At 54.9% G+C, this 25,399-nt stretch overlaps 1 protein-coding gene and 1 long non-coding RNA gene across 4 annotated transcripts in view; both read right to left on the bottom strand.

Annotated features, from left to right (window-relative positions):
- Positions 1-2,668, bottom strand: part of MYO1D (myosin ID) — a 147,411-nt gene extending 144,743 nt beyond the window's left edge. Inside the window, exon 1 of one of the 3 annotated variants that reach the window (XM_064636903.1) lies at positions 2,420-2,668. In XM_064636903.1, the coding sequence (XP_064492973.1) occupies positions 2,420-2,514 (95 nt within the window). In that variant the 5' untranslated portion in view covers positions 2,515-2,668. The remainder of the gene's footprint in view (positions 1-2,419) is intronic. The other 2 variants (XM_064636902.1, XM_064636901.1) reach the window with 2 other exon arrangements.
- A 2,759-nt stretch (positions 2,669-5,427) lies between these two features.
- LOC135403170 (uncharacterized) lies at positions 5,428-25,300 on the bottom strand. The gene is made up of 4 exons (XR_010425322.1): positions 22,329-25,300; positions 17,635-17,843; positions 9,008-9,796; positions 5,428-7,229 (listed from the first exon to the last, which is right to left on the bottom strand). It is a non-coding gene; the product is annotated as an uncharacterized LOC135403170 (long non-coding RNA).
- Positions 25,301-25,399: the final 99 nt, after the last annotated feature.

The following is a 25,399-nucleotide window of genomic DNA, read 5'->3' as shown; positions in this document are numbered from 1 at the left end:
TAACATTCAGTGACTGCTGAGTGTCCAGTGAAACAGCCAGTTCATTAAGGAGCTGTAAGACACGGCCATGAAAAAGTCCTGACACTGTGATATTCCTGCTGAATCACCACCCAAACCTACAAATAACTGGGCACGAGTGCAGGGCTGGGAAAGGAGGCAGCAAAGTCCCCCTGCACCCACCCCCCTTCCCAGACACGCTTCACACAGCCCACGTCAGCACCACCAAGATCAGATATTACAGCAGTGAAAAGTGCAACTTCACCCTTTCTCTTTTTCCCACTAGAGACATCCCTGGGGAGATATCCTCGTGTGCACCCAGACTGGGATGATTTCAATTCCACCCACATCGGGGCTCCCTTGGGAACTGAATCCAGCACAGCCCGTCTTGGGTCAGGCAGTGACCCCAAACAGAAATAGCTCTGGCAGAAAGCTGGATTTATGGAAAAGGGTGGAGCCCATCCCAGTGTAAAGTGAACAAACCCACCACTGGAACTGAAGGATGGAGCAGCACAAAGGTGACTCGTGCCATCTGCACAACGTGAACCCAAGCCCCGGGCAGGGCAGGATCCGGGCTGGCAGCTGGGTCTGACACAACTCCACACGTGGCAGCAGCAAGAGCTGATTGCCCTCTCCAGAGCAGTAAAACATGAGAGCAGCCTGAGCATTGCAGGACACAGGAGAGCTGTCCTGACAACACCCTCAGGCACAATCAGCAACAGCGCAGAGGAAAAAATAAATCGAGTTACACCCCAGGATCCAGAACCACCGGCTCGTTCTCTTGTTCTGCTCATCCTTTCACACAAAATTAGCCAAGTCTGCCCCTGCAAGGCGCCTCTCAACTAATTAATTTGATTCCTTAAGGCAGCCAACATCCTATGTTGATTTTTCAGCTATCTAGCAATCCTTTTCCAATCCTTCATTGTACTGGAAATGACAAGGTACATCTGAGAATTACACATTAACCAAAGAATAAAACCCCAAGAACAAACCGTGACACACAAGTTTCCTGCTAATTACAGGAAATTAGCAGGAGCCCTTTCTAATATGATTAGAATGCCCCGGAGTGCCCAAATGAACAACAAATTTAAACTGTCAGAGGCACTGCAAAACGCATTTGAATCTGACACCGCCTCACGTTCAAAGCTCAACCGTTCTCACTGCATTTTTCTTGGTATTTAGAGCACAAATGCCCTCTCTGCCCAAACAGAAACACAAAATAGAAAAGAAAAATAACACGAAGCATTCTGGTTGTTATTCCACCTCGCAGGATGTGAGCCCTGACCCTGCAGGACACGGGCACAGCCGTGTGGCACAAAGGTTCCCGGGCACTCGGCGGCTGATGCAGCCAGACCACAAAACCTACAGATTTCACCCAGAGGAGGCATCACAGCTGTCCGAAAAAGCTTAATTTTCTCCTTCCTCAGTAGTTTTAAGCCTGCTGAGGGAGCTTAGCCCCCCTCTCCTCCCTCGGGTCCCGCCAGAGTCACTCCCAGGTGTGTCCAACACCCACACGGACCTGAGGAGTCATTGATTCCAACCATCCCCGGATTCCGAGCGGCAGGAGAGGAACAGGCGGTGAAGCCTGGGGGAACACAGCCAGTAAATCACACTTTTACCCCCAGATCTCCCCCCGGCAATTCTCAAATCCTTGCACGAGCAGGGGCACGGGAGTTTATCGGGAAGAGCTCCCATGAATGTTTTATAGCGGAAAGCGAAAGGCAGCCTCGGGGTCCCCCGGCTCTGCCAGCGCTGCCCAGGATTGAGCTGGACTTCCCAGAGGGAACAGGCAGGAAAACGTGGATCTTCCCGGCACCCATCGCATCCACAGGGGAAATAAAACCATAAAGACGAGGAAATGTTAATGCACGAGTCCAGGCTGGAGCACCCTTGGACTTGGAGACTTTTATTGCTCTTTTTTGTTGGTTTTGGTTTTTTTTTTCCTCCAAAGCGACTTTGCAGGGCGTCAGCACAGGCGAGGAGAGGGGAGCGGGGCAGGCTGTCCAGGGAAGCTGTGCCTGGCCCATCCCTGGAAGTGCCCAAGGCCACGCTGGGACACTGGAAGGTATCCCTGCCCAGGGTGGAGGGTGGAATGGGATGATTTTACGGTTCCTTCCCACCCAAACCATTCCATGACTCTGGGATACAGGCTAAGATCGACAACACGCTGTTTAAAAGTCCTCAAGGTCCCTTCGCTCCTGAACCATCCCCCGGTCCCACGAGGCAGGTGGGTCTGGACAGGGGGATACGGGGGCAGCTTCCCAGAAGGATGACAGAGCACCCTCACACCCACCCGGCTTTCCCATCCCATGGAAAAATCCCCAATCCCTGACGCCCCTCACCCAACCCGGGGGTGAGAGGGGATAACCAGGGGATAACCCCCCGGGCAGCCCGGCCGGGGTCCCGCCCGCCCCTCACTCACCGCAGCCGCAGGTTCGCCATGAACTCGGGCATGGTCACGGCGTCCATCAGCACGAAGTCGGCTTTGCCGAACTCCAGGCTCTCCTGCTCCGCCATGGCGGCCGCGGGGCGCGTCCGGGGGGCCGGGACGAGAGCGGGACGGGGACGGCGGCGGGACAGTCCCGACTTTGGTCCCGACTTTGGTCCCGGCTCTCGGACCGGCCCCAGGACCGGCCCCAGGACCCGCCTCAGGCGCCGCTCCCCGCCCGGGGGGGGGGGGGGGTGTCACCTGCGGGGGGGCGGGGCCGGGCCCGCGCTCAGCGCCCCCTGGCGGCCGCACGCGGCACTGCCCCCCCGGGCGGAGCGGGGCGGGAGCGCCCCCTGGCGGCGGGACTGGGCCGGGATGGGGGCCGGGATCGGGGCCGGGATCCAGGGAAAAGGGGGGGCTGGGATGGTTCGGAGCGAGAGGATTCCTTCCCGGGGGGTATTATGGACCCGGGGGAGTCCCCTGCCCCAAGCACAAGGTGCTGAGGGGTCGCATTCTGCACCATGAGACCCCCGGGATGAGGAATGCAGGGCACTCCGGGAGGGGGGGTCAGATCGGGGGAATTCCTTCCCGGGGTGTATCCTGGACCCGAGGAGTGCCCCCCCCCGCCCAGGGTGCTAAAGGGTCACCTCTTCTATGTGTGAGACCCTCACCCCCAGCCCAGGGTGCTGAGGGGTCACATCCTGCACACGTGGAGACCCCCGGATGGGGGCTGCAGGGGGCTGTCCTGCAGCTGGAGGAGTCTTGGGGTGTATCCTGCACCCAGAGGAGCCCCTGCCCTAAGCACACGGTGCTAAAGAGTCACATTATGCACGTGGGGAGACCCTCCCCCCAAAACAAGGTGCTAAGCTGTCACATCCCCTACCTGGGGACCCCCCACCCCACAGAACAGGGTGCTAAGGGGTTACATTCTGCAGCTCGAGAGACCCCCCTCTCCCCAGCCCAGGGTGCCTCAGGAGTGGATCCTGCTACAGGGCCACATCCTGCACCCTGTGGAATCTCCATCCCAGGGCAGGGCTGGATCCTGCACCTGGGGGACACCTTTCCCTCAGCAGAGACAAATCCTATACCCCAGGATCCCCCCCCCCCCCTCACAGTGTCCTGCAGGGACACCCACCCCATCCCATATCCTGCAGGGAAACCCCCACGAAGACCCTGTAGGGTCAGGGGCTGCACCCCAGGGATCCCCCCCCCTCAAAAAAACACATCCTGGACACATTGACCCCTTTTGCTGCCCCTCAGCACCAGGAAGAACACCACAGAACGTGGTCCTGCACCAAGAGGGGAGAAAGCAGATCCTGCACCCAGGGGATCCCCCACCCCAGGATCCCCCAGGCAGGGTCAGGCCCTGCCCAAGCGCCCCTGGGTGCCCTCCCAGGCCCTGCTCACTGTGGCATTTACTGAACCCCCAGAAACCCCCCAAATTAATGCAGAATAAACCACATAAAAAGTCTCACAGGAACACCCCAGTACCATCCAGAACCAGCCACCTTGGGCTAATTACATTAACGATACTAATTAGTGCACTGGGGCAGGGGGGACCTGGGAGCAGGGGCAGATTCACCCCAGAGAACATTTTGGGCAAGAATGGCTGGTTTGGGTGCAGGAGATGGGTGTGCAGGTGTGAGGTGGTGTGGCCATCCCCGTGCTTCACCCCTGCAGCTCCCAGGCTGTTGAGTGGGAAGGGACCCACAAGGATCAGTGAGTCCAGCCCTCAAGTGAATGATGCCCATAGGGATGGAACCCTAACCTTGGCTTTATCAGCACCAGCTCCAACCAGCTGAGCTCATCTCGGGCTCTGGCTGGGCCCTGGGTGGGCCCCGGTGGCTGCAGCCCCAGCTGAAAGCAATGAGCTCCCTCTCTATTTATAGGCAGCAGATTCCCCCTTCCCTGTGTGCTCCTGGGGGAGGACAAGGCTGGAGGAGCTCTCAGGGGTGAGCTGGGAAGGAGAAAAATCCCCCCCTTCCCTAAAATACTCTATTTGTGCTTTACTTTCTAGTGCATTTGGTTCTGTGGAGGGTGTCTTTTGGTTTTGTTTCTGCAATATGCTGAATGCTTCTGGTATTAGTGCAAGTGTCTAATTTGCACAATGCTAATTAGTGCCCCGGGAAGAGCAGGGGGAGGGATGTGAGGGCAGCAGTGTGTTCAGCCCCTGCCCTGTTCTCCCTTGGCAGAGGTGTTGGATCCACAGCAGCTGAGTGTCACCCCAGCACCGTGTGGGCAGCAGGGATGGAACCAGGACCCCCAGGCCCCCCTGACCCCCCGAGGGTGAAGGCAGCAGATGGATGTGCCTGGCAGAGCCTCCTCTGCCTCCGGCCCCACAGGCAGAAGAGGAAGGTGGCTTATTCTGCCTACATGCACAAGCTCCTAAACCAGGTAGTCTTGACTGGGCTGGGGTGCAGTCTCCTGCTTCCCAAACTCAGCTTGGTCATCCATGTATCTAAGCCTGGCTGCTGCATGTTTGGCTGTGCTGGGAAGTCTTTGACTCCTCTCTGGCTGCCCAGGGCAGTGGTGGAGTCCCCATCCCTGGAGGTGTTTCAAAGACACGTGGATGTGGCACTTGGGGACGTGGGTTAGTGGTGGCCTTGGCAGTGCTGGAGGAACAGCTGGATTTGCTAATCTTGGAGGGCTTTTCCACCCTGAATTATTCCGTGATTCCAGCACGAAGCCGTGGGGGCTGGGGCTGGGCGGTGCCGGCGGCTCCTGGAGCTGTGCTGATGCTGTTGGTTGCTCTCCCCACAGACGTGGTCCTCCGGAGATTCCTGCTGGGTGGTTTCCGCCCTGGCTGGGCTGGGCAGCCTGCGGCTCCTCGGGGATGTGGCGCTGGAGGCTGCCAGGCTGTCCCGCGGCAGCCGCAGGAGCCGCCCCGGCCGCCGGGAGGTCCTGCTGGCCATGAGACTGGTGCTGCTGCAGGAGCTCTACAAGCCTCCTCCGGGACCCTGAGCCGGGAGCTGAGGCAGGACGGGACAGTCTTTAGAGTATTTTAACGTGGATTTGGTAAATAAAGTATTTATTGGCATCGTTTAACAGAGTCCCCTGCCTGGGCAGGGACCGAGAGCAGGGTGGGCTCAGGCTGTCGGAGGGCTGGGTACGAGTGTGCCCCGGGCAGGGGGGCAGGAGGAGGGGGTGAGGGCTGGGTACGAGTGTGCCCTGGGCAGGGGGGCAGGAGAAGGGGGTGAGGGCTGGGTACGTGGGTGCCCCGGGCAGGGGGGCAGGAGGAGGGTGCTCACACGCCTGACTCGGGGAGCACTTGCAGAGCAGCCCTGCGGGCATGTCAGTGGTCCCCGGGGGTCCAAAGGGCCTCTCTGCTCTGGCAGCCCAGGCTGTTCGGGGCTGGGGGACAGCTGGAAGCCTCTCTGTGCTGGGTTTGGCCAAGGAAGGGGGAGGAGGAAAGGTGGGTGGGCAATGCAGGCTCGGAGGCAGCAGCATTCCCTGGCCGTGCTGTGTCGGTGCCAGCACTGGGGACTCGTTCCTGGGCTCTCATCCCAGGGATGTCTCCGGGTTCTCCTGCCTTGCAGCTTCCAATCCCACCGTGGGGGTGGTCGGGGTGGGTGGGCAGTGCCTGAGCTCCCCCCTTCCCAGGGAGGGGTTCCTGGTCCCAGGGAAGTGCCACCAGCTCCTGGCAGTGCTGGGACACCCTCCCTGCAGCAGCTTTCCCAGCCGCTGAGCTCTTCTCCCAGAAGCACGGGCAGGAGGCTGGAAAAGGGGATGTCCCTTGTCACCTCGTGCTGCTGGTGTGAGCTGGAGGCTGTGAGATGTCCCCAGAGCCACCCCTGCAGCTGCCTCACCTGGTGGGCACTGCTGGCCTTTGGGGACACTCGCGGGGCTGTGGTGGCACGGTGGCAGTGTCACACAGGGACAGGGGGTGTCACTGGTGTGCAGCAGCTCACGGTGTGACTGAGATGGCTCTGGCTCTGTCCCCAGCCTGCTCCTGTTGGCTCTCTGCGCTCCCCTGGGTGTATCCAGACCTGTGCAGTGCCACGGGCTGTCACCTACCAGTGTCCTTTGCCTGCTTCCACAGCAAATATCGGGATAACTGGTGCCCTTGAGGAGCAAGTGCTGCTCAAGGACTGAGGGTTCAGGGGCTGGGCCCAAGGGAAGGCTGGGTTTTGATGCCTCAGCTGCTGTCCTGGCACATTGTCACCCCTGTGCTGAGGGGCTTCAGCTCATCCCCAGCCCCCATTCCAGCAGCCCTGACTCTTTGGGTTGATTAGGGTTTGGCTAAAATCCATGGATTTAGGGTCAAGTCCTATAGGAAGGTCCTAGACTTTGCAGAAGGAAGGGGAGCAGCTGACCTTGAGGAAAACACCCAGGCACCCACAGCCCCTGGCAAGGCTGACTTTACCCACAGCATTCCTGTGTGGAATTCTGTTCAACCTGCCCCAAAAGCTCAGCAGAGGAGGAGGAAGGGGAGCATTCCATACCCTGTGATACCATCTGGTTTGGAGCTTCATCACCCTGTCAGGGTGTTTCTCTTGTGTTACAGCACAGAAAAGCTGAGAAGAACATTCTCTCACTATTTCTTGTCCCTGCAGATGGTCCAGACCACTTGCCCTCTCTTTTTCTCTCCTGCTTTATTTATGTCTTTGGAGCCCCAGCTGCTGCTGGGAGGGTGACATGTGAGCAGCTCTTCTGCAGGGAGGCCATGGGACTCTTGAACCTCTCCAGGAACTGTGCAGAGGATCCATCCTGCCTGGAACTGAGACTGAGCCTGGAGCAGCCCACAGCTCTGAGGGGAAGCAGCTGGAGCAGAGGAGCTGCTGGGAGAGATCAGCAGGGGAGGTTCCTGGGCAGGAGAGGAGGTGTTATCACCTGAAAGCCTTTAGCTCACCTGGGCTCTAGGCAGACAAAATGTTGGCTGGCACAGGTTGCCCAGAGAAGCTGTGGCTGCCCCTGGATCCCTGGAAGTGTCCAAGGCCAGGTCGGAGCAGCCTGGGCTGGTGGAAGGTGTCCCTGCCCATGGCAGGGGGTGGCACTGGATGGGCTTTAAGGCCTCTTCTAAGCTAATCCATCCCATGGTTCTATAAGGATGTTCTCTGATCTCTTAACTAATCATCTGTCTGTTTTCCCTTTAAAAACATGAGGTTTTGGTAAATTATATTGATCCTTCTTTTTTTTTTTCCTGAGCTTCCTCTGATATTTCTTCTGTTTCATTAGTCAGGGCACCTTCCTCCTTTCCACAGTTCCCCTGCTGGTAGATGGCTCCATGGCCCCCCCAGCATTAACCATCTGGGAGGGGGGAACTGTGCCCTTTCCTCTTCTCTGCTTTTTCAAAAAGGGGAAGTAATAAAGAAAATTACACAACACATCAAATTTTCCAGCCCAACACACACAGGATGATGTTACAGTCTGGAACCAGGGAGGAGGATGTTAAACTCTAAACAAACTAAATATTGAGCTCCCAGGATTTGGGGATTGAAAGTGGATACTGTGTCTTCTTCTATGGAGTTTTCCAGGAAACTTTCTGAAGACAGAAATGAGACTTCCCAAGTCTGTCATGTGACTGTTGCACAAACATGTGCCCATTTACACTGGGAGAAGATCAACATCCCCTCTCAGGTCAGTGTGTGCAGAGCCAGACACCCCGTAAAAGAACCCAGAGGAAGCAGAGTCCTCAAGGCCTTTGCTTCTCATAAGGGGAAATCTTTCCCAAGTGTGTTCCTGAGAATCCTCTGGAGGATGTTTGTCTCCCTGGATGAGGGGTGGAGGAGCTGGAGGCAGCAGGACGGTTACGGGAATGAATGTCTCGTCCCTCGGTGACATCCAACAGCTCCATTTCCTCTCCAGGAAGGAATTGCCCCATGGCAAAGCTGCACTATGAGCCACTCTGTATTTACATACAAGGCTTGTGATTCCCCAGGCTGAGCAGAGCTGGGAATGCAGCCAAACCCACCAGACTCATCCAAACAGAAGGGAAACATCTTGAGATGTTCCCCAGGTCTGACTGTGGCAGCCTGGATAAAAATGCCAGCCCTGTGGCCTGGAGACAGGGGCTGAGCCACAGCCAGCCCTGACAGCACAGAGAGGGCTCTTCTGGAGGAGAGAAGGCTCCAGGGAGAGCTGAGAGCCCCTTGCAGGGCCTAAAGGGGCTCCAGGAGAGCTGGAGAGGGACTGGGGACAAGGGATGGAGGGACAGGGCACAGGGAATGGCTTCCCACTGCCAGAGGGCAGGGAGAGATGGGATATTGGGAAGGAATCCTTCCCTGGGAGGGTGGGCAGGCCCTGGCACAGGTTGCCCAGAGAAGCTGTGGCTGCCCCTGGATCCCTGGAAGTGTCCAAGGCCAGGTTGGAAGGGGCTTGGAGCAACCTGGGCTGGTGGGAGGTGTCCCTGCCCATGGCAGGGGGTGGGACTGGATGGGCTTTAATGTCCCTTCCAACCCAAACCATTCTGGGATTTAATAACCAGGATGACCATGTAATCCCAGGCTCCTGCACTCTGAGTGCACAGCAATGGGGGGATTGTTACCCTGTTACCCCCCAGTGACATCCAAAAGGTTCTCATTAAAACTCTTAAAAACACAAAAAGGAAGTTTTTACAGTCTCAAGGCCTTTGACAACACTCACCCAGCTCCAGGGTCACTCCATGGTGTCCCCATGGTGGTTCTCCATCCTTCCCCTACATGCCATGGCCTGAGGCAGCTGGAGAGTCAGTGAGGGGAGTGAAACCTTCCAAAAATCCCCTCTGGGAGGGGAGGGTCGGGGTCAGGGCTGAGCGCAGTGAGGGGCTGCTGGAAACAGCAGTGGAGGAGCAGAGCTGGAGGGGTGATTCCAACACACCCCACACAACTCCAAGCCCTCACCACGGGTGTTTGTTCCACAGTGTTCCAAATTCCTGGGAAGATTTCACAGACACCCAGGCTCCCAATGCCAAAAGAATGTCACAGGTATTTCCTGTCTCTGAAAGTCTCTGAGATCCCTGGATCTCACACAAGTTGGCACCGTGAGCTCAGCTCTGTGGTGTCATCCCATGCAGCCCAAACCCCTCCCGTGGGATGTTTGTTTAATCTGTGCTTTTTCCCCTTGAAACTTCCCCCAGGGGAGCCTCAGCACCAGAGAACCTGTCCTGGGCTGTGTTCACACCCAGCCAGGCCCCAGTGTCTGGTTAAAGCTCTTACCACAGCTCACCCCGTGGTTCCCCATCCTCTCCAGTCAGGCCCTGGGCAGTTTATTCCCTTCTTTTCCATGGCAGCCTTTTATTTGTTGAGGAGGGTTATCCCAGCAGGGCAGGAAGTGCAGCTGTGAAGGGGAGGCTGGAAGTCAGTTCATCTCCAGCTGTCCCAGGCTTGGCTCCTCTGGACCAAACAATTCTTTCACTCCTCCCTCAGAGATCATATTTTCTACATTTCCTCTAACCTAGATTAGAAAGAAAAAAGGACCATTTTCCAGGAGGTGCTGTAGTAAGGAAGGAGCAAGTGCCAAGTGTCCTTGGAGGTGGGATCTGCTGAGGGGTTCCAAGCTCTCCTCTCATCCTGTGAGCATTGCAGGAGCACGGGAGGGGAAGCCAAGGCAGCAAAGCACTTCTGAAAGGACCAACCTCTTTTGTCCAGGCTCCAGAAACCAAAAGGATCGTACCAAATAAATATCCAGCTCCATCAGAATTCCTCATCCCTACTGATGTGACCTAAAGGATCCTGAACCTTATGGTTTTCATGAAAATAGGGGATTTATTGGGTTTTCTTTATCCATCAGCTCTTTCTGTAGGTGCCTCAAGCAATAACACAGAGCACCCTCACCCACAGCAGCACCCACCTTCCCTGCCCTGGGCCAAAGGGAGAGGGTATGATGCTGCTTATCCTGACCAGAACAGAAACAGCTCCTAATTTACCTATCAAAAGGAAAAAAAATACTTTGAAGGATAATTACAGTCTCCTTAAACTGCTTCTTCCCCCTGGAATTCAATTCAATTCAATTCAATTCAATTCAATTCAATTCAATTCAATTCAATTCAATTCAATTCAATTCTATTCTATTCTATTCTATTCTATTCTATTCTATTCTATTCTATTCTATTCTATTCTATTCTATTCTATTCTATTCTATTCTATTCTATTCTATTCTATTCTATTCTATTCCATTCCATTCCATTCCATTCCATTCCATTCCATTCCATTCCATTCCATTCCATTCCATTTTTAGTCCCACCATTCCAAGTGGGAATTCTGATCTAAGGGGCAGGTTTCCAGCTGTCAAAGGTGCAGTGAAATGCCTGGGAAGATCCCTCACAGACACCTGGGCTTCCAATGCCAAAAGAATGTCACGGGTATTTCCTTTATCTCCATATCTTTCAAATCCCTGGATCTCACACAGGTTGGCACCTGAGTTCAGCTCTGTGATATCAGCACAACTCAGCAGACAACCATCCATCCATTCATCATCCCACAGCTGCCATCCCAGCAGAAGGAGCTCCTGAGGGCATGAACTTCCCCAATCAGTCATTGAAAGGTGTGTTGCAACTGTGAAGAGGCTTCTTCCCAAGCATTCCAGCCGGGCCTGGGGCTCTCCTGGCCCTGGGAGAGCAGTCCCAGGGGGAGGCAGAATGGCCAAGGACAGCAGAGCTGCGAGCCATGACCTTCAGTTCCTCTGTGCTCCACTCCCTGGGGAAGCTGGGAATGGCTCTGTGGAAGAGCCAAAATAACCCCCCAAAACCAAGGGTGGGGAGGCCCTGGCACAGGTTGCCCAGAGAAGCTGTGGCTGCCCCTGGATCCCTGGAAGTGTCCAAGGCCAGGTTGGACAGGGCTTGGAGCAACCTGGGCTGGTGGAAGGTGTCCCTCCTCTCCTACTAGAACAAAATATCTTTAAGGTGCCTTCCAACCCCAACCATTCCATGACTCTGTGGGTGTAGCTTTGCTTTCAAAAGAAATACAACAGCCAAGGAGAGGTCCTGGATGTCCACCTCAGTGGTTTCCAACCAGCTGGGCATGAAAAAGCTTTCCCTGGACCCTGGAGCCCAGGACTTCTCTGACTTCTCTGGCTGCCAGAATTCGTGACCAGCAGAGCTCAGCCAGAGGAGAGTTCTGTGGATTTAAAGTGAAGCGATGGAGGGCACGTTGTTCACCCAGGGAAATAAGGACACAGAGTGTGGTACAGAGAGGCACAAGGACGGGGAGTTTGACCCAGAAGAAGCCAAGGGCCGGAGGGAAATAAGTGAAAAGAGCCGTGGAACCGCACGAAGCTGCAGCCCGCTGGTTCCCCCGGGTCCCTCTGGATGGCAGCACAACCCTCCGCTCCAGCAGCCGCTCGCTGTGCTCGTGTCGGTGGCGAACGGTGTGTCCCGGCATCCAGGTCCGTGATGGAGATGCATTCCCAGCAGGAAGCTCTAGGGAAGAGCAGGAGGAAAATGTTTAAGGTTGAAGGAGCCAAAGTAGCAGGGGCAGGGTTGTTGTGCCCCAAACAAAGCCAGGACCATCCCAATGTTGGGTGGGCGAGCCCTGCCATGGCTCGGCCAGCGGCTCCTGCAGCCTCCCTGCAACTCCCACGTCTGTTCGGGTTCCAGGGCTGCAGCTGACCCTGCACTGCCCTCGTCCTGCCGCCAGGGTCTGCCTGCCGGTGTCCCCATCCCTGTCCCACGGGCGTGCTCTGACCACAGCAAGGCCACCCAGAGCGCTCGGGGACTCACCAGCCACCGATACAAAGGCACAGGAAATCTCTCCCCAGCTTCTTTCCTCCTCCTGTCCCCTCTCTCCTGGTACCACCACGAAAGGCTCAGCCCCTCCCACTGCTCCCCAGCTTGGTTCTCCTGCTCTGCTCTTCCAGCCTGTCCCCGGCTGGGTTCTCCTCTCTGCAAACATTCCAGGACCTTCACATCCTGCTCAAATGGTGGGCCCAGAACTGCACACAGTTCCTGTGTGTAGGATCGAGGTTACTGGGATTTAGGATGGGGAAATTGGGCTCTGGAAGGTGGGATGAGGGACCACAGGCAGGCTGGGAGCTTACATCAGCAGCCTGGAAAATCTGGAGTGGGATTGGGATCCCACAGCCCTGGTGCCACCGATGGCTCAGGAAAGGCTGCATCCCTGGCAGTTCCCATGGGGGAGCAGAACTTTGACTCTGGAGGGTTCTCCTGCCTGGCAGGGAAAAGGAGAAGGCACGCCAGGACTGGTGGCCAACAGAGCCATGTGGAGCCGGGAAACACGGCTCATTCCTACCAGGGGAGGGAATGAATTGTTGGAGCAGCTCGTTAAGGCGTTGGCAGGCTCAGCACTGACAGGAGGAACTGACAGCAGACTTTTGCTAGAAGATGTTTTGCATCAAACAAGAGTTAATTTGAGACTGTCCTGCATCACCCATACATTTTCTCCAGAGGCAGCCCTGAGTTGGAACAGGGGTCACAGTGTGGCCTTTGGAGCTGGGCAGCAGGAGCTGACCCTGCTGGTCCTGCAGGCTGTGGGCAAACACCTTGCACAGGTCTTTAGTCCATCCCTAAGTGAGGGAATCCTCTGGAGCTCTCGCTCAGTCCCCGTGTGGCTGCAACCAAATCCTGATCAAGTGACAGGCTGGGAGAGCTGGGGGGTTCACCTGGAGAGGAGAAGGCTCCAGGGAGAGCTGAGAGCCCCTTCCAGGGCCCAAAGGGGCTCCAGGAGAGATGGAGAGGGACTTTGGACAAGGGATGGAGGGACAGGACAAGGGGGAATGGCTTCCCACTGCCAGAGGGCAGGGTTAGATGGGATAGTGGGAATTGCCCAGAGGAGCTGTGGCTGCCCCAGCCCTGGAAGTGTCCAAGGCCAGGTTGGACGGGGCTTGGAGCAACCTGGGCTAGTGGAAGGTGTCCCTGCCCGTGGCAGGGGGTGGGACTGGATGGGCTCTAAGATCCAGGCTGTTCTGAGATTCCATGACAGCAGAGGCACCCACCAGGTCTTCTCTCCCATCACTCTCCTGCTGCCATGGAGTGTGAGCAGTTCCCAGTGCCACAGCAGGAACTCTTGGCTGCTCAGGCCCGGATTAGACCCTTGATCAGACACCAGTTTCCATCGTGGCCGTTTCTTGTTTCTGACACCTGGCACCAGCAGATGTTGTCCTTACACCAACCAGTGTGTGGGATTTTCCAGGTCTGGGAACAGCACCTCTGCTCCCAGCAGATGGGCAATCAACCCCTTTACCCCTCTTTGGTAGGAAAGGTGGGAAAACCAAAATATGGCTGGTATTTCAGGGATGCTGAGTTGGCCCTGCCCGGGTGTTTGCAGTTAACAGCCTCTTTGGGAGTGTGAACATCCAACTGCCACTCGTGGAGGTGACCTGTGCTCCCCCTCCTGCACCCAGCGCGGTGCCAAGAGGCTGCACCTTGCCAAGTGTTTACAGTAACCCTTGGCAGGGACCCAGGGCTGCAACAAAGACATCTGCTAATCCTCAGAAATGAGCTTTCAGGAAAGAGAAGCTCGAGGGTTTCAGGGAAGCTCTGCTCCCAGCCGGGCTCTGTGAGGGGCAAACCCTCAGCACACCTGAGCCCCCCGAGACTGGGATTTGTCTCAGGCAGCAGCTCCCAGCAGGTTCCCTCTCTTGGATTAGTTATTCTGCAGCTCTCGTGGCCTCTGTCCTCGTTCCTGCAGCCTCCTTGCTGTGCCAGGATCAAAGGGGATCCTTGTGGAGAGTCCACGTGGGACCTGAGCTGAGCCAGGCACTCAACGCCTGAGCAGAGCTGCTCCCTCAGCCCTGCCCTTCCCTCTCCGGGATCACGAGGCTGCAGGAAAATGGGACAAGGAACGAGGTGCTGGCAGCAGAAGAAAGCCTGATCCTGCTGCCATACAGCAGCACTGTTTGTCCCCATTGGAGCCAGGTGCTGTGTGGAGTGTGGGGCTCATGAGGTGGGATGTCCTCACACCCTCTCAACACACAAACCCAGGCAGGTGCAGCCCCTCTGCCAGGATTCAAATTCCCTCTTTGGAAACATCCATCCATACTTTTATGGCTCTGAGAGAAACAAGGCGATTTCCCAGGAAACGTGCTCAAAACCCAGACAGATCTGAAGTTTTAAGGTGCTCAAAACCCAGACAGCTCTGAAGTTTTAAGAGTTTTCCTTCTCCCAAGGCTGCAGCTGCTTCCTGTGTGGTGCCTTGGCAGTCCCAGCTCCTGGGTCGGGTCCCGCTCGAGCACCACCTCCTTTGGAGAGCATATAAAGCCTTTCCTGCTGAATCCCGGCTGGCTCCTGCACAGCTCCTCTCCCTCTCCTGGAGAGAGGCTCTCAGTGCCTCCCTGGGCTGGGAAATCACATGCTTGATGGCTTCAACATGATGTCATTGTTTTTGGAAGAGACCTGGGTTTGCTGGGGCTGGGTTTGCTGGTTTGTCAGGCACACACGGGCACAGGGCAGGGGCCTCCTCCTGGTGCAAATATCCAGGTGCTCACTTCCAGCATTAGAAATTCCTGCAGAAATGGTTGAGAGGGGCTGGTGTGTGCAGGGACACTGAAGGATGCCCTGGGGGGGTCACAGACACTTTTGAGTCTTCTCTGTGCACTTGTCCCCAAATCCAGGAGTGACCACGGGGTCACCAGCCCAGAGACAACATCCAGCTCAGGAAGTCCCAAAGCTGCAGATTGCTGGACACCAGGAGGGTTTCCTGGGAAAGGGCTGTCCTTGGGCTCGTTCCCTGTACCCTGTTGGCTGTTTGGGGTTTCCCCCAGCACAGAAGGACCAGGGGGTGCACAGAGAGCAGCTTCTGCTGGGGAGTCCTTCCCTGATGCCAGTTGGTGACAAGGTGCTTTGCCAGATGATCTGCCTCATTAACACACCTGATTTGATCTGCCTCATTTTTGGAGCACTTTAATGTCAAAGAATGTGACCTGGGGCACAGTCCCCCATCTGTGTCTGCCTGCAGCTCCCCAAGGGATTGGATGGTTTGTCCTCCCTGCTTGAGACACGAAGTGGCTCATGGAAGGATGTCCTAGGCAGCCACCTGCCATCCTCCACCCCTCTGTGGCCCAGCCAGAGTCCAGAGGCTCAATATCCAGCCACCAAATGAACCTGAAATAGTTGAATTAACCTCATCTCCTCCAGCTGACCAGCAGTTGAGAGCTGGAGTGAGCATAGCTCAGGAGCTCAGCTGACCTGCCAGCATCATCCTGCCCAAAGCTTCCCAAGGATCCCGAAGTCATAGAAACATTTAGGTTGGAAAAGCCCTCTAAGATCGAGTCCAACTGTTCCCCCAGCTCTGCCAAGGCCACCACTAACCCGTGTCCCCAAGTGCCACATCAGACTTGTGCTCCAGCCCCTGGCCCAGCTCCGTTGCCCTTCCCTGGAATGCTGTCCCTGGAAGGTGAATCCTCTGCAGTTCTCTGAGGAAAGCTCGAGGCATCCCTGGAACAGGTCCCTGTGCCATGAGCAGGCTGGGGCAGACACAGAGCAGGAGAGTTCAGGGTTGGGTTCCTTGAATTGGACACATCCAGGGGAGTGATGCTGTGGGTGGGGTGGGAACAGGATCCACCCCACTGGCTGTGCCTTGTTTGCATGTACATAGTGGACTCTTCACCCTTAACCAGGCAAATACAGAACATCCCAAAACTGGGAGATGCTGTTCCCAATGCCCAGGAGCAGAGGCACCAGTCCTAAAACATGGTATCACTGGGGAAAGTGAACTTTGGATTTTTGAAAGCAGCCTGTGCAGCCCTTTGGTGAGCCACGAAAGCTGCTCCCTGCCCAAGGGGACAGCACGTGTGGCTCTGCCTGGGCTCCTCTCTGCAGCAGTCTGGGAATGCCTCTGCCAGTGGGGGACAATGAATGTCCTGTGAGCAAGAGGGGTGCAAGATACTTTGTATTCTTCTCAGACCTCTTTCTCTTAAGAAAGACACCAGTTTCTTTTATTTTCAGAAGTGACTTTTTAAAGTTCTGCATTCCCATTTTTTTTTAACGAAGAACTAATTTAATAAAGAACCTCTTCCTTATCCTCACAGGGTAGGAGCTGCTTCTATCTAATGCAAGAGTTGCTGCTCTTATCTGTAATAATTCTTTGATCTGTTAAGACATGTCTGAGCCTGGTATCCAGAGAAGAGAATCAGGCTCCCATCCAGACTTGGCAAAGGAACAGCTTTTCCCCGTGATGTGTGTTGCAAGAGCATCTCAGGATCCTCTCAATGAATGAGCTCTTTTTGCAGCTGGTGTTACATGAGCCAAAAAGGAGAGTTTGTGTCTGAGTCAAAGCCCTGACAGTGTAACACGACACGAGGCAGGGCTGGGACAGAACCATCAGTTTATCTTGGGCTGCAATTCCATGTTGTGGCAGGAGCTGTTTGTTTTAATGCAGGAATTGCTGTGGGAGAGGGTCAAGCTGAGACAGACATTTGATTTCGTGTCAGGACTTCACTGATGGAGTCAGTGTGGATTCAATGAGCCTTTCCTGCTCTTTGTGCCAGCCTGGATTTGCCTCTTTCCTCCTCCTGGCTGTTGGCTCTTGTTTTTCTGTTATTTGCTAAAATAAATATCCTCCAACATCAGAATCTTCATTGGAGTCTGTGACAGAGTCACTCCTTTACCTTTTCTTAGCTAAACCCAATATGGAATCATGGAATGGTTGGGGTTGGAAGGGACCTTAAAGCCCACCCAGTCCCACCCCTGCCATGGGCAGGGACACCTTCCACCAGCCCAGGTTGCTCCAGGCCCTGTCCAGCCTGGCCTTGGACACTTCCAGGGATGGGATCCCACCTGCAGACAGAACCCCATGGCCCACAGGCTGCTTTAAGGGCTTTGTTGTTTTGAGCAGATTAAGACATAATTCCCTTTAAAGCATCCCATGCATTTTTTCTCTCTGTGGGATTAATACCAAACGTCTGATGGAATTTTTAGCCCATTTCCATTTTGGACACTTTTAATTTATCTTAATAAACTTTCTATGCCAGGGCTGAGCCAGCTGCTATTGCTGGAGCACTGCTGCTTCAGGGGTCTGTGTACAACTGACTTTGTGCCATGTCTCTGCTCCATCCTGGGCTCTGGATAACCAGGATTCTGTGGAATTGTTGCCATCAGGATTTACTGGCAGAGCAGCTGAAGGACCCTACAAACCCTGGGATTCTCAGCCCAGATAATGCTGCCCCTGAGCTCTCAGGTTGTTTTGTTAAGGACATTTTTGGTGTTAGGAAAACAAAGATATTCTGGGTGTTGGGTTTTGCCAGATCCTAATTTTAGCTGCAGTTCTCCTGCCTCCAACACCCCCCGGTGGATCTGCCTGTGGATATTTCCCCAGTCACCCCCCATCTCTCTGTCAAACCTGGGGAAGGAAATAATTCTCCTTTTAAGGGTCCAGGAAGAGGAATAGTTTCTTGCAGGCTCCTGTAGGGGGGGAAGACTTTGGACATGCTGCCCTTGGTGCATGCCCAGCTCTGCACCCTGGATGTATCTCCCTCCATCTCTCTTCACACGACAGCAGGAATGAGGATCAGGCCAAGCTGGGCTCCCTCCACCGGGATCATCCTGCTCCTGGGAAGTTAAAAATGAATCACAAAGAGGAGTTTGAGCTCTGAGCTTGGTGAGGGGTTTCTGTCCATGGGCAGAGGGGCACTGGGAAATAAAGGGAGAGAGGGAAGGACAAGTGGAGGGAGGGATGGATGGATGGAGGGAGGGATGGATGGATGGAGGGAGGGATGGATGGGTGGGTGGAGGGATGGATGGTGGATGGATGGATGGATGGGTGGATGGGTGGGTGGATGGAGGGACAGAAGGATGGAGAGATGGATGGATGGATGGATGGTGGATGGAGGGATGGATGGAAGTAAGACTTTGACAGTAGATCAGCAGAGTTGTGGGGGAGAGTATGGATGCCCAGGGAGGTGTCACTGGACTGAGGAGCTGTGTGGGAGACTGGGGACATCAGGAGAGGGAGGGAGTACCCAGAGTGAACACTGAACAAAGCTCCTCCTCCTGGAGGAGCTGGACTGTGGGGGGAAGGAAAGGAAAAGCCTTTGCTTTTCTGCTTTTCTGTTTCTTGTTAGCCCTTCCCAGCACTGATGAGAAGCAGGAGAAAATGCAAGACTATTTCCAACATTTTCTCCCATTTCCAATCTGACAAAATTAGTAACTGGCATTAAAACTGCAAACAAAACAAACCAGTTGTTCTGTTAATCTGTGCTGGGGAGGTCCCGGGTGTGGCAGAGGTGTTTGGGCAGGGGGAGAGCCTCGAGTGAGGCAGGAACCTGGCAGGGGGACCGGGATAAACCGGGCGGTGTGGCAGCTCCCCGTCCCCTCTGCAGCTCCCGGGGAAGCTGGAAGGAGGTGGGGACGGGGAACAGCCGGGCAGGACCGCAGTGGGAGCGTCTCCCGGCAGGGAGCAGCTGCTGGGCTTTGACTGAGAGCATCGGAAGGGCTGCGAGAGCAGAGGGAGCCGCTGGGATCGCGGAAGGGTCAAGTGGAGGTCGGGGCTGGGCTGAAAGGGGACATTCCAGAGGGGAGGCCGCACAACAGCTGAGCCTCCGCAGGGCTCCCTGGGCCGGCCCTCCCAGGATTTCCTCTGCTCTTGGACCACTCCCGGAGTCCTGCTGCCCACCCGGGCGGCTGGGAGGGCTCCGGGCGGCTCGGCCTCGCAGGAAGGTGAGCAGCACTTCCAGGAAGCTGGAGGAGGTTTTCCTGAGGGGCAGGACTTGCAGGAAGCTGGAGGAGGTTTTGCTGAGGGGCAGGGCAGCCCGAGCGCCTCTCACACGGCTGTTTGGTAACCAGATCCCCCGTTCCGGCGCTCAGCAGCCCCGCAGAGCTGCAGTGCCTGGAGCAGTGTGGGCTCAGCCCCATCCCAGTTTGTGTTCCCAAGCCCCCAGTGCCGTGCTGGGGGCACAGGGCTCCCCAGCCCCTCTGCTCCACGCAGCACGAGGGGGGTGAGGGCTGATCTGGAAAGGAACTGCTGTCCCAGGGCCCTCTCCAGCTCTCTGGGAGCCCCTTTAGGCACTGCAAGGGGCTCTAAGGTCCCCCTGGAGCCTTCTCCTCTCCAGGCTGAACCCCAGCTCTCTCAGGAGAGGTGCTCCAGCCCTTGGCTTCACTGCCCAGCAGGGATGACAAAGCCTTGTCCGAGATGCAGGATCACAGATGGGATGCCGTGCATCTTCCTGCCTCCCTCTGGACTGAGGAAAGAGAAATGGGCATGAAAGTGGTCATTTAGTCATGTATTGGGTCCTTATTGCTCATAGTCATGACCATTGATAATATATATTTATATAATAGATATAATGTTAATATAAATGGTCATATTTGTTCATATATATGGTCATATTATTCATATAAATGGTCCTTTATTCATATATTATGGTTCCCTGGGAGTGTCCAAGGCCAGGTTGGATGGGGCTTGGAGCAACCTGGGCTAGTGGCAGGTTGAGTTCTCAGCCCTTGATCTCTACACAGCAGTGAAGACAAAGCTCCTGGAGATGCTGGTCTGAAAATCCAGCACCATTTTCCCTCCCAAAAGGACTGATATGTAGATCCAAGTGCTAAGGAATGAAAGTTGTGGCTGGGATGTATTTTTGACAAATGGCTACAAAGAGCTGAGTTACAACCAGCTCCTCGGCAGGGAGTGTTGCTCATTTTGGGTTAAGGAGTCACCAGTTAAAGCAAAGAGTATTTCATCAAACAGAACTGTCAGCCCCTTAACTTCTTACAATTCATGAGCTTGATCTCTCCAAACTACATATAAAGAAGTTCTTTTTAAAAAGTGACACTTCAATTTTTCATTTACTGCTTAATTCTCAGAGCTGGGACTTAAAAATAGCATATGGATATTGCAATGTTCTGACAAAGATCTGGGGCTTATTTTCTGATATATCCTAAAACATCTGAGGTGTTGTAAGGCTGTGGTGAGTGACATCTGTTTCTGATGACTCCCAGAAAAGTGATTTTTAGGGAGCTGAGTTTGGAAAGCCTTTAAGCCTTTGAGGAATCATCACAAGAGAAATTCTGTAATCTCCAAGAACAAGAACGCTCAAATTTCCTCAAACTGAGCAGCCAGGACCCAAAAATCAGGGGCTGCTTTTAATAATCTTGGCTTCATCTTCCCAGTGCTCATTTCCTCTTTGATCTGGTGCCTCTGCAGGACAATCTGATGAAGGCTCAGCTCCACCCAGGTTGGTGAAGCCCTGAAATCCCCAACTGACCCCGCAGCAGGGAGGGAAAATCAATGTTTACTCGCTGCTCTGCCCACAGATGAGCACAGGGAGTTGAGCCCTGGCCCAGCTCCCCTCGCTCTGCTCCGGCTCCTCCCGGCAGGACACAGGGCTGGAGAGCAGGGCCATGTGTTTCCTGGTGATAGAACAGACCCAGGGCAGAACTTGCTCCGAGACACCAGCGGCTGGATCATATTTTGGCAGAGAGGAGAGGAAGCTGCACAGCAGCGTGTTCCCTGCAGGGCCAAACTCCAGTAATTGGAACTGCCTGGCACTCAAAAGAGCCGATGAAAAACTTTGGGAAGCCACTGAGGTTGTTTCTTATTTTCACAGGGGCGAGCCTGGAATGTGCCATGAAGTTGGGAGGAATTGTAGTGTAATCAAGATTACAACAGAATCAAACCCATTCTGCAAAGGCCTGAATTTGTTTGTTTATTCTCACATCCCCCACTGGGGAGGTGAATTCAGCCCATTTCCAAAGCCAGGAGTCACTTCTGTCACAGAATCACAGAATATTCTGAGCTGGAAGGAACCCCCAAGGATCATCAAATCCAACCCCTGGCCCTGCACAGACACCCCAACAATCCCACCCTGTCCCTCAGAGTGTTGGCCAAACCCTCCTGGAGCTCTGGCAGCCTTAGGGCCGTGCCCACTGCCCTGGGGAGCCTGGTCAGTGCCAACCACCCTCTGGGGGAAGAACCTTTCCCTGAGATCCAACCTGACCCTGCCCTGGCACAGCTCCATGCTGACCTCTTCTGCAAAGGCCCAGACAAACACTCCTGTGCCAATCACTCAGATAAGGGCTTGGAAAACCTTGGGCTCTGTTTCCAGCAGAGGAGTGGCCTCAGTGCTGGGTTGCTCTGCTGACTGTGCTCTAGATCAAGACTTGCCTGATACAGACCTTGCTTGAGGTGATGTTATGCAAGAGGATGAGATAAGATGATCCATTCAGTTTTAAATGTACCCATCTAGGTGTCTTCAGCTCTTTCTCAATAAGAAAGGGATATTACAAACCTGTCTTACTGAGATTATACATATAATGTATAATGTTTATATATTTATATGTGATGTTTTTTAAACATCAGCACCCGAGCACTTCCGTCAGTGCACTCTACAGAGAGAGAGCCTACTGGTGGGATTTCTAGTATATATGTGTATCTGTATGACATGTACTCTATATATCATATATATATATATATGATCTTTAAGGTCCCTGCCAACCCAAACCATTCTCTGATTCTATGATTAGGAAGAAATTCCTCCCTGGGAGGGTGGGGAGGCCCTGGCACAGGTTGCCCAGAGAAGCTGTGGCTGCCCCTGGATCCCTGGAAGTGTCCAAGGCCAGGTTGGACAGGGCTTGGAGCAACCTGGGATAGTGGAAGGTGTCCCTGCCCATGGCAGGGTTGGGACTGGATGAGCTTCAAGGTCCCTTCCAACCCAAACCATTCCATGATTCTATGATATCTATACACAACATATAAAGAATGAGAGAAAAGCAGTTACCATCTGTTTTACATGGAACTGAAACAAGGAACTAAGAAATTAGTCAAGGATCATAAATCAGTTACAGAATTGAAAATTAAAGCAAACTCCCTTTAGTACTTCTTTGGTCTGGGCAGGAAAGTGCTCTGAGATCTGTTGATAAGAGTGGAACAAAGCACTGATATTCCTAAGGCAATATGTTCAGCTCCATGAGGTCCAAAGAGCTGGAAGAGGGGAGTTTTTCCACTCTACCTGCAATAACCCTGGTGCAATTCTCCTTCCATTTACTCTTCAGCAGCCCACCCCCAGCCTGCAAGCTGAGTCTGCCCCACAGGCTCCTTACCTCGTGTTTACTCGAGGGTTAAGGCCTGGAGCACGCAAGGCACAAAGCACGCCTGCCTCGTGTGTGGGAGTAAATGTCATATCCACTGCCCAGGGTATTTATAGCACGGCACTGTTTGGGAAGTGAAACTTTGACAGTGAACTGTTCGAGCCGTTGCTTCAGGGTGAAGTTCTGAGGAAGGAAACAGCCCCGGGCCCGTTGGACACTGCGGCTCCAGGTGGCTCCGAGTGTCACAGCCAAAGCAGCGGGGCCTGAGTGAGGCCACCTCGGCTCTGGGGGCTCCAGGATCCACTTGGAGGGAGTGTCTCTGCAGCTGGCATGTCAGTCCTGTGTCCCCACCAGAGGACGGAGCGTTGTTACCACAGTTCCTGGTGGAGGAGCTCTTCCCATGGACAAAGTCCCCACGAGACAGGCCTGTCTTCTGTAGGCTGCCACCTCCCCAAACCCCCAAGTCACTCCACACAGGTTCTCCAGGGTAGCTGCCCGTGGCCAGACACCAAACTCCAACACAGCCTGAAGGAGGGGAGACCTTCACCCAAGAACAGTGACTCTGGGAATGCCAGCACACGGTAGCACCCACATCTCCTGTGCTCAGGAGGGCTGGACTTCGGCTTCTAGGAGAGGGATTAGGCCAAGAGAGCATGGACTGTGGCTGCAGAGAGTCTGGGGTGGCAGGGGTGGTCAGAATTCTGCCTTTGAAATGGTGCCATGCCAGCGGGGCTGGTGGGATGATGCAGATCAGCTGCTTCATCCCTAGATCCAGACTGAAGCTGTCCAGGGCCCGCCTGGTCCCAGTCCTTGTGTTGTCACACGCAGCTCTTGGCTCACACCTCGAGCACCAAACATGGAGGAGCACGTTGAAAGCTCCAAGCTGTGTCTGCCCAGTGTCCCAGAGTGGATCCCCGTGCTCCAGCCAGGCAGGAACAAAAGGCCTCTGTGAGGCTGTGTGTGCTCTCTGAGCTGTGACTGCAATCACACAAGCAGGTCTTGACATTACTGGGTCAGCCCGAGGAAGGACTCTGCATATTTTGCAGCAATCGTTAATGCAGCTATTGGTGTGTTAACCCTCCAGCCCGAGTGCCGGGCACGCCCTGGGTGATTTACACAAACAGCAGCGCAGCTGTATTTGCATTTGCTCCGTGCGAGCTTGTCTTGAGAGCGACTTGTGGCTTTGATTGCTGCAATAGAAACCGGAGCCGGCCGTACGGGGGACCACGCTGGGGACAGAGCAGAGCCCGGCCCGGCCGGGGGGATGGACACGCCGTGCTCCCGCCCTCCTCCGAACGCTCTGCCCGGGCTGCAGAGGTACCTGGAGCTCGGACAGATCCGTGCGTGCTCCCGCTGCTCCCAGCTAAAGGGCTCTTCCCATCTCCGAGCTGCACACCAGGAACGTGGCTGGCTGACTGCAGTGCCATTGTTACACTGCTCACACTCTGTTCCTGCTTTCGGGACGTCCTTTACAGCTCCAAGAGTGACAAACTGCTCTGCCAGTGAGACTGAGACCGGGGATTCATTGCACACAACACCCACAAAGGAAACACAGAGTGTTCTGGATTTAAGGGTTGAACCTGGGCTTGGAACAAGCTCCACGTGTGCTTCTCTCCTCCTGTCCTCCCTCTTCACCAACTCCATTGGAAAGTGTGGCTTGTTCAAAACCCACAACATTAGTATTAAGGTCCTTTATATTTTGTCAAAAGCTTTGTTTGCTCTTCATTCCACTTCCTTTATTATGTCAAATGTTGTCAAATTATCTAAACTTCTGAGAAGCATTGGGTGTGAAGATGATTCTAGTTGTTCTTTATCTTGTCCAGCAAACATCCCATTTACACTTTAATCAATTCCACAAGTACTGGAGCAACCTGCAGGAAAGCCTGTTGACTACAACATCCCACAGTGACCCACTGTGACAGGGTCACTTAGCTCAGGGTTTGTACCCAGAGTTAAAAGGGCAGCGGGGGATTATTCTGCAACACAGTATAGAACCATACAATGGTTCAGGGTGGAACAGACCCCTAAGCTCACTGAGTGCAACCCACACAGCTCTATTCCCTTAGCAAAGAGTTGTTAGGACTGAAAATTTATTTCTGAACTATGTGAAGAGGCTGAGCAAGATGCCCCTGCACGGAGCCAGTGTACGCTGAAGGTGAAGGAGTCCAAATCCAGAGGGAATAAGCAATGGAAGAAATTCTCGAACGGGGCTCGGAGCAACCCGGTTTAGTAAAGGTGTCCCTGCCCATGGCAGGGGGTGGGACTGGATGGGCTGTGAGGTCCCTTCCAACCCAAACCCACGATTGTATAAGTACATCAGAGTCCTTTCCTGAAAGCTCTGAAATGAGCTCTGAAATGATTTATTTCCCGTGGCTCCCACCTCCCTGGGGCACGGACCGAGTCACCCACCCCCACCCCTTCCCTCGGTGTCAAAGCAAAGAATAACGGTACCTGGGCAAACCAGAACGTGAATAACCAGCTGTCACTTACTGGGGAGCATTGCAGGCTACGGGAGGGGGAGGAGGGAATCTATCAAAGTTATCACAAATTTACACAAGTGAAAATAGCGGGACTGACACCTCCTACCCCCCAGAGCCACGGCGGGGGCAGCGCCGGCACCGAGGGACACGCTCCCTGCAGCCCTTTCACCGGGAAACGGCCACGCAGTCTTAGAACAGGGAAAAATAATAAAATGAATGGGAACTCTCAGCTTCTGGAGGCAAACGCGGTGTAAGGGGTGAGGCTCAGGCGGCTGCTGACAGGTAGAACGCGCTACTGCGGTACCGAGGTACCACCAAGGCGGCTCGAGGTGGTACCGACGTGGCCTCAGGCGCCTCCCACCCCCGTCAGAGAGACTCGAGGGACGCGGCGACACCCGGGACTGGCGGAGCCGCCGCCAACATGGCGGACGGTCGTGAGGGGGGCCCGCCCCCGCGGCCGAACACGCATGCGCAGCGCGGCGGCTCCCGGAGGGACCGCGGGGGGGCGGGCCCTGCTTGGCAGGAAGCCCCGCCCACTTCTGGGAAACCCGGGCGGCTAGGGGCGTGGCCGGAGGGCGGGGGACGAGCGGTGATTGGGCGCGG

This window comes from Pseudopipra pipra, chromosome 26, assembly GCF_036250125.1.
Source record: "Pseudopipra pipra isolate bDixPip1 chromosome 26, bDixPip1.hap1, whole genome shotgun sequence".
NCBI classification, from domain to species: domain Eukaryota; kingdom Metazoa; phylum Chordata; class Aves; order Passeriformes; family Pipridae; genus Pseudopipra; species Pseudopipra pipra.
The sequence above is the reverse complement of the archived record's forward strand: the minus strand, read 5'-3'. Positions and strand labels throughout refer to the sequence as shown.